The sequence below is a fragment of the Polistes canadensis genome, unplaced genomic scaffold, assembly GCF_001313835.1.
Source record: "Polistes canadensis isolate GaletaPanama2010 unplaced genomic scaffold, ASM131383v1 scaffold_227, whole genome shotgun sequence".
NCBI classification, from domain to species: domain Eukaryota; kingdom Metazoa; phylum Arthropoda; class Insecta; order Hymenoptera; family Vespidae; genus Polistes; species Polistes canadensis.
Window position 1 is genome coordinate 38,695 of NW_014569774.1, and position 8,975 is coordinate 47,669.

At 27.9% G+C, this 8,975-nt stretch overlaps 2 protein-coding genes across 2 annotated transcripts in view; both read right to left on the minus strand.

The window, feature by feature from the left end:
* The window catches only part of LOC106790250 (protein PFC0760c), a gene marked incomplete at its 3' end in the record, with an annotated part of 8,712 nt that extends 2,002 nt beyond the window's left edge, over positions 1-6,710 (minus strand). Inside the window, exons 1-4 of the mRNA XM_014755019.1 lie at positions 6,326-6,710; positions 5,064-5,196; positions 466-4,885; positions 27-121 (exon numbers count right to left, since the gene is read on the minus strand). Of these exons, the coding sequence (XP_014610505.1) occupies positions 27-121; positions 466-4,777 (4,407 nt within the window). The remainder of the gene's footprint in view (positions 1-26; positions 122-465; positions 4,886-5,063; positions 5,197-6,325) is intronic.
* A 462-nt stretch (positions 6,711-7,172) lies between these two features.
* On the minus strand, positions 7,173-8,969 carry LOC106790251 (diphthine methyl ester synthase). Its single transcript, XM_014755020.1, has 4 exons — positions 8,340-8,969; positions 8,040-8,216; positions 7,639-7,963; positions 7,173-7,431 (listed from the first exon to the last, which is right to left on the minus strand). Exons 1-4 carry the CDS (start codon positions 8,472-8,474, stop codon positions 7,211-7,213), a joined length of 858 nt encoding a protein of 285 aa, XP_014610506.1. The 5' UTR covers positions 8,475-8,969; the 3' UTR covers positions 7,173-7,210.
* Positions 8,970-8,975: the final 6 nt, after the last annotated feature.

Sequence of the window (8,975 nt, forward strand, 5' to 3'; positions counted from 1 at the left end):
ATATTATATATATATATGACACTTACTGCAACACTTTCTTGTATTGATGGAATACTATCCAATGTAGAACCACGTGGATAATTTTCTTGAAGTTTCTTACGCGTTAAGAAACCCCGAATACCTGATAAAATAATAATAATCATCACGTTTTATATCAATTATAATGAAGACTTTTATATTAACACAATCACGATTGATAATTTTTCAAGCAAAAACATTGAGATTGACCTAAAACAATTGTTAAAAGTTTGCAATTAAATATAATAAGGTTTTTAGTTATTTATTTAAATGATAGTAACATTGTGTAACGAAATATTGTTTCTATTAAACCTTCATTAATAACAATTTTTAACAAAAATTAAACAACATACCACGTGTTTGTAATTTAGGCTAATAATGTGCTACATAAAATTACAATTATCAATCGCAAAAGTGTTTAAAAAATAATAAAAAATAGATAAAAACCAGCTTGAATTTTGGTAACAGCCGAATGAAAAGTTGTACTACTACTTTTCGAAGAATCATCATCTTCTTCCTCTTGGTTTTCGATTATTTTAAGATTATTTTGTTCGTCAATTAATTTAGTATCGAACTCCTCTTTTGGTTCGACTTCTTCAAAAGTCGTCAAAGAGATGTCAGATTTAACATTGTTTTCGAAATTTTCATCAGATTTCTGATCATTCATTTTCTCTTCATCATTATTCGATCTCGTTGATTCAATCCTTTCAGAAATATTTTCTTCCTCGTTTTTAGAACTAACGATTTCTATTAAATTTTCTATCGAATTATCAGAAATTGTATTTTTAGAAATCAAATCGTTATCCTCTTGTTTTTCATTCGTACTTTTAATATTTTTTTCTTCAACGATAGTTAAAATTTCATTAGACTTATCATTCTCGAAACCACCACCACCACCACCAGCACCATAACGATGACTATCATTCGAAGTATCTTGAGAATGTGAAATATTTTCTGCACGATCTATTTCAATCAATTCTTTCGCTATTTCTTCCTCCGTATCTAAATCAGTCGTCGTATTTTCTTCTATTTTTAAATACTCAACCGATGAAACATCATTTTTAATAGCATCATCGCATTGTTCAATCGATTCAATTAACTCTGATTGAATTTTAATATTTGAAACGTCCGATAGTTCATCTTCGTATTTTTCAATTAAATCTTTTTCCTCGGACAAAATCAAATTCGATTTTTTATTATCTAAATGAATCAATGATTCATCAATTTCCATAGGTTTGTCATCGATAGAAATCATTTCAATCGGTGAATCATCCAAATGTTCATCATCATCATCCTTCGATAAAATATTTTCATCTAAATCAATCTTATCTTTTCCCGACAATGTTGGTTCCGTTAACGATACAGTTTCATCAGCATCATTCATTTTAAACGATGACACAGTAATATCACGCAAAGAATCCAAATTTAATTCCGGTACAATTGGTCTGGCAGGATCCAACGATAAACTATCGGTAGATCTATCGGTTATGGTTGTTTCTTTAACTTCATTTGTTGAATCAGAAGTAACGTCAACTGTTTCGGTACTTTCTTCATTTTCCAATGAATTTTCTATTAAATTAATATTACCGTTAGGTTCATCTTTAATTATTTTATTATCCATTTCCATATCATCATTCATTTTCTTTTCACATTTGTCATTATCATCTGTCTCGTTTTCTTCAGTCTCAGAAATATGTTCTAACAATGGTGAATGATGATCTTTATTTATATCATCATTATTATCATCATCATTATCATTTTTTTGAATTTCATTATCATCCATTAATTTCAATTGTTTTTCTTCATCGTATTCTTCTTCTTCTTCTTTGATACCATCGAGATCTTGTCGAATTATAGCAATTTCGTGACCAGTTTTGATACCACGAATAAAATCAATATCTACAGTTGAACATTCGATTTGTTGTTCTGGTTTTATATATTCACCGAAACTTTCTACAGCACGTTTTCTTCTTTCCTCACAAATTTCACCATCCTTTTCTTCTTCTTCTTCTTCTTCTTCTTCTTCGTTAGTTTCAAAATTTAATTCCGGGGTTGATGGTGATTTTTCTGGAATAATTACGGTAGTAACAAAATCAGGTATTTCAACAGGAGAACCTTCAGTTAAAATATACGAAAATGGAATTTCTTTTGATAACGAAACATTTAAAGGATAATCATTAGATTTTTTGTTTTCAAATGATAATAAAGAATTATTTTGTTCGTTAATAATTTCTTCATTGTTAACAGTTGCATCAATTTCTTTCATATTTATTTCATCTTTAGATTTATTTATTTCGGATCTATTATCGAATTCAGATTTCGGATCTGAATCTGTAGTTAATTTAATTATTTCAACAATTTCTTCTTTAACAGGTTCTTCATGTTGTATACTAATCGAAGAATCATCAGAAATTTCTAATATCACTGCTTCTGAATGATTTATTTCATTAATTTGATCAACGGTATCCTCATTTTCAATGTTACTTGTTATATTTTCTTCGATTTCTACGAATTTTTCTTGAAATTCCGTTTCCTCGTTTATCATTGACAAATCACGATTATCTATGATTGGTTCTAATGAATCTGGACTAGGAGGAATATCAATAATATCCGGTGTTACGTTTAAACTATCTTGAAATATTTCTTCAGCGTGTACGTCTACTTTTATTATTTGTTCCCCAAGTAAATTATTTAAATTATCATTTAAATTATCATTTAAATTATCGTTTATTTTGTCAACGTGATTATTTTCAGTAATATTAATTCTCGTGGAAGACATATCTTCGATTATTTTATTATCATCGATGGGATAATTAACAGTTGTTTTTAATTTTTCGTTAACATTTAGCAACATTTGTCTTGTAGATGTGATATCTTCCTTGATCGATGTTGATAATTGTAATATATCATCGCCAAGATTATCATCATCATCATTATTATTTTGATTATCCACCGAATAATTATTATCTTTCTCTTCTGAACGAAGAGACGAAGAGGAAACAGATGATGATCCGTTATTGTTATCAATTATTGTTGTTGATAAAATTGGTAACGTAATATCGTCCTTCTTCTTAGAAATTTTATTAGTATCCGGTGATATGGGTGGTAAAATTAAATGATTCGAATCATTACGCGAAAGACATTTGGAATATTTGGAAGACGTTGGTCTAACAGCTGGCAATATGATTTTAGAATTTCCATCCAACGTAATAATAGAACAATTATTATCTTGTTCTTGTTCGTCAACAGAAAAATGATCATAGTTATTAGATTTAATACGATAATTATAATTAGACGATTTGTTATAACATTTCGATGAGATACATTCCAATATATTTTTCGTATTAATCAATCTATTTTCCAAAGTATCCTCATGTTGTATTATTTTCGTATCAATCGAATCAACGCTCGAACTTCTTTTATTACGATATTTATTTATTTTCTCGTACGATTTATTATTATCATTTTCCGTAGTGTTAGGTCTGATATCACGTTTTTTCTTTAATTTATCTTTATACAAATTTGCTGTACCATCATTCGATGATTTTGTCATTAAAATGTCGTACTTTAATTCGTTCATTTTCTCTTTGATTATTGGTACATTTCTATCGATAACGTATTGTACTTGATTAACATAACTTCTATCGATATTATCGTTATTTTCACTAGAACCAAAATTACGTACAACGTAATCTTTAATTTGATCCATATTACAAGTCTCGGATGATAATTCCTTTTTTTTGTCTGATAAAAATTCCATCGAATTATTATTTTTCCTTTTTTCCGATTTACTCGATCGATTAGAATACCTTTCGATACTTTTACTACGACGAGTAGTAGTTTGTTGTTTATTTTTAATTAATTCATCTTCCAATTTGGTTTCATTTTTTTTACGCGAAGATGAATTTTTTCTCAAAGGATCGTTACTAATTTGTTCTTGATATTGACCACCACCAACAACAACCACCCCACCTCCCTCCTCATTGTTGTTTGAAGAATCCGTACTTTTATCCCTTAATCTATTTTTCCTAAGTTCCATTTTGATATCCTTTTTACCTGTATTACGTGTCAATACTGTTGGTATTTGTGAAATAATTTTAATGGTTTTACCATTACGATCTAATTTCAAAGTAGAATCATTATCGTTGTTTATCAATTGTTTAATCGTATCTTTCGTATATTCTCGATCGTTGTCGGTAGATTTTATTTTTCCACGTTTATTTATTTTTTTATTACTCGATGAAGTTCGCAAATGTTTCTTCTCCTTGGCCAATGCACGAATTTCATCTGTAGTTATTTTTTTCTCACCCTCGCCAAAAATATTTCTATGCCTTTCGAGTACTCTCGCAGTTTCGTTCAATGACCAACAACAACCTTCTTCTTCTTTTTCTTCTTCTTTTTCTTCTTCTTTTTCTACTTTTCTTTTACCATTATCTTCGATATTATCATTTTTCGTTGTTCGTTTAATTTTTCTCGATAATTTGCTAGAATCGTTAAGTTTTTTAATGTTATACGACAAATTATTGGATTCCTTGTTGAATTTTGTATCTACATCATTATTGACCTCGTCGTATTGTTCACGCAGTGTTAGTAATTTTTCAAAATGACGAGCAGCGAAAACATAAATGTCTTCTGGTCGTTGTCGTAATACTTCTCTCGTTAAACTTTCAACCACGGCTGCCAAACCCTGAGGTACTCTAGGTGCTAAAAGAAATCCCATCTCGTAGGAATCCTTTTTACGTTCTGTCGAGGCCGCCATTATTCTTTTTTTTTATTTTTTCAATTGATTTCGATGTATTATTATTCTCGCTAAATTAATACATTTAATCTCCTGCAATCAATTATAACTTTTTTTTCTTAATAATACCTGCAAAATATCAACACATTTATTTATTTATTTATTATTATTTTTATTTCTTATCGAAGATTATTAATTTTTTGGGGAGGGTGGGAGGACGAGGGGGTGGCTGGAAAAAAAAAATAATAAAAACATAAAACGCGATTATTTTGCAACATGTGTATACAATTTGTTCAAGGTCACGTACATGACCCAGAAAACTAGCTCCAACCTTGATAATTCCTGCATACGAGCTAACGCAGAATAGTATACATCGACCAGTTAGGTATTTATAGAACTTGCTCTTTTCTCTCCCTTTCTTACTTGTTTCCCCCTCTATCCTGTAGATATAAATCAGAAATAACGTTTATATTTATTGCCATGCAATTTAATTAATGAGACAACAAATAAATAAATAAATAAAAAAAGAAAGAGAAATGAAAGAAAATTGGCATCGAAATTGTTTCGTAAAAGTTTCATATATCGTTTCAGTTCTTCAATAATTATTAATTAAAAATGAAAGATCACGCGAATGTCACAACGTCAATGTGTATATATATAAATATATGTATATATGTGTTATCTGATAAGTATATACTGGATTATGTATCACATATACCTGACCTACGGAATAATCGATGCACCTTATTTTAACGGTGCCTTTTATATCGATAAAATAAAAAAAAAAAGAAAAAACAACAGATAATAATCTAACTAAATAACTATGTGAAAATGTTTGAACACATTTATCATATATTTTCTAGCTATTATTATTATTATTATTATAATTCAATATTCGAAATATATTAGAGGTGGAAAATTGATTAATTTTGAATGAGATTAAACAAAAAGAATTCATAGTCATTGTTGTTTCCATTTATTATTGTACGATCATAAACACACGGGGTTTAAAATTATTCAAGAAATTTATTTGAAATATATGAAAAAAAAGAAACAAAAAAACAAACGAAATATTCATCAAGTGGTGTTATAATAAATGTTTAAACAAAAAAAGAAATAAAATATTGTCGAAGTCTTCTAGTTAATCGGTTTCGTATTTTATTTTAATAAGTAATTGAAATATTTTGTATATATGAAAAACAAAAAGTAATGCATCTCTTATTGGTACAATTGTTTCGCGAATAAAGTTAAAAATTTGATCCGATCTTATTTGGAATGTTTAAAATGAAAAGTAAAAAATCACAAATATGTTTTCACGATTATCCTGTATAATTATTTTTTTTATATACAAATATAGAATATATTTTATACATTTTAAAATGTGTAACAATAATCTAATTTTTTTTTTTTCTATCCAATTGTTCGTACACAAATTATCTGATAATAATCAAAATATATTTGAAATATACGAATACATATATATATATATATATTATACCTGTTAAAATGTATAAAATTATTATAGTTGATATCGATAAAAATATAATTATACCATAATCTTGGATTTACTTGGATTGTCTTAGAAAAATCTTCGAAACGTCAAAGAGAAATATAAGTACGTCTTTAAACCGAGAATCAACCTGGTGGACTGAACCTTCCACCTTCCATCGTTGGCCGATTTCACCTGTACCGCAGGTACGATCGATGCCTTTCCATCGATTAGTCAGAAACTACTTGCTTACGTGACACGACGAACAACTTACGAATATTGTATATATTATATTTATGAATTGTCGTGCATAAACTTTCTTTTTAAAGATTATTCACTATCAGATAAAGTATATTAATCAATAAATCATAAGAAACTATAATATATTGAAAAAATCGTTCCTCGTTCACACAACTAGTGCATTACACGTAAAAAAGTATTATTATGAATAGTTTTTTCCTACGGTATTTATTTATATTTTATTATTGCACTACTTTTATCTGATAGAAAATAATAAAAAGTATGGAAAGTAATATGGAAAATTTCCTGCAACTCGCGTAAGTTATTTTTTTATTGTTTTATTGTTTCGAAACTAAACATTCGGATGCATTATTTTATATCATTATCGTTATAATTCAAGATTTTCTTTTTTTAATGTGTTTTTTAGTTTTTAAAATTTGTTAATTATATAGATATTGTTACATGTTCTTTTTACATTTTCTTTTTACTTGCAAAATTTTGATAAATCATATTTCGAGAACAACATAACGATTAATAAATACATTATAACGAACTAATTATATTTTTATAAAATTTCTTTATGTATAAATAATATAATCTCGGAATCGATTTCGTTGATATATTCGTTCAAAATGTTTCTTATAATTAAATATATACACAATAAGTGTATAATCAATTATATATATATCGATATATAAATATTTTATTCATTTTTAATAATACATTTAGCAAGGAGCTACCGATTCGTCAAATTGAATCTTATCAATAGCATATTGTCGTAAGAAATTAATTTCAAGAGGATGTAGTTTCTCAGCAGGAATTATTAAAGAATGTAGAGGTTTTCCAAGATCAATTTTCTTCATTTCTTGCAATGAACAGGCAATTATATTCTGATCGTCCGATCCTATTCTAGCTAATCCTACCACTAGACTGTTTTCTGTAAAAGCTGTAACATATAAATAGATTTTATAATATATTGTAAGGCATGTGATAAGAAATATTATAATGTCTCTTCATATTGTCAATATAATTAATATTAAATTAAAATAGGTATTATATAGGAAGGATTGGAAGGTGTGCAAATGCAGCAAAGATTAAAAAAGAAGTTTAGTAAATATTATAATTAATATTTGTAACTATATTATATACAAACCTAAATTTTCATCGGTATCCTTTTTCTTTTTCTCTAATATAGAAGATAACTGATCAGATGCTTCAGCAACTGTCATAAATTTTGGTGGCATATATACTTTCTTTTTACTTAAAATACTCTCCAATGTAGGTTCTTTTACTTTGATATCTAACAGACATAACGTATGCAAACCTCTTTTTCTATTAGATGCAATTTTATCATAGAAACTATCAGGTTGCCATGTTTCTGTCCAATATGGAATAGATACAGTTTCTCCAAAAGAATATAATTGTAAACCGCAACAACCTATGGCGCTTAAAATTGATGCATTGTGGATTACTTGTACCTAAAATTAATTATTTCTCAATTATATATCTTTTTTTATTATTTTTTTATTTAAAAAAAATACACGGTTTATATACCTTAGCACCTTTCTCTTGTGCACGTAATACCAAATCTGTATGCGTTGTTGCACCGAATGGATCTCCAACAACTAAAAATGCAATTTCTTCGTTCTCCACATTTGACAGTATTGAATCTGCATCACTTTCTACTAAGTCACGGTCTGCGATGATCAAAGAACAACCATAAAAATCTTCCTATTAAATTTAAGTAATACTTTTCTCATAATCAATGATTTTTAAAACATATATATTTATAGAATGTTTTTAGAATCATTATATCTTATTGTCAATTTGAGATATTGGTATTATTATACATACCAAAGTTTTTTGATTCACAGAAAGAATTGATGTATAAGATTCCAAATACACACGACTACATTTTCTTATTATTTCAAGACCTTTAACAGTAATATCTTTAGCATCGCCTAATCCTAAGCCGATCATGTACAACATCTTGTTGATTATTTTATTTTTTGTTAATTAAATTCTTTATTTATATATTCAAATACAAAACCACGTGTTTTGTTCACGTGTGTGGTACTTGTATATTATTTTATATACAAAAATATAAAAAAGACATAACAGAATAAAATAAATAAAACATTATAGATTTATTATAATATTTACTTTTGTGATAATGATAAAAATAGAAATTTATTATCAATAAATTATGATAATGCAAAACTTAATAATTATACATAGAAACGTCATCAATAAATATTATTGATACTTTTTTTCAAATCTACGCTCGATGCGCTCTCTAGTGTCAGTTTGTTGTAACACGGTAGCGTCGTCAACGCCGGAGGAGCACACAAGGCACCTTCGCACGTTATTTGAGAGGTTACGCAAATTCGGCCTCACTATTAATTTATCCAAATGCACCTTCGGTGCCTGCGAGGTCGAGTACCTCGGCTACAAGATCAACGCGCAAGGTACACGTCCAGTGGAGGAGCG

Bases quoted from the DNA above. Each gene is read 5' to 3' on its own strand.
- LOC106790251 (XM_014755020.1), bottom strand. From the start codon at position 8,474: ATGTTGTACATGATCGGCTTAGGATTAGGCGATGCTAAAGATATTACT. The intron at 8,217-8,339 runs GTATGTATAATA...TAAATTTAATAG, and splicing joins CTGTGAATCAAAAAACTTTG to GAAGATTTTTATGGTTGTTC. The intron at 7,964-8,039 runs GTATATAAACCG...AATTAATTTTAG, and splicing joins CACAAGAGAAAGGTGCTAAG to GTACAAGTAATCCACAATGC.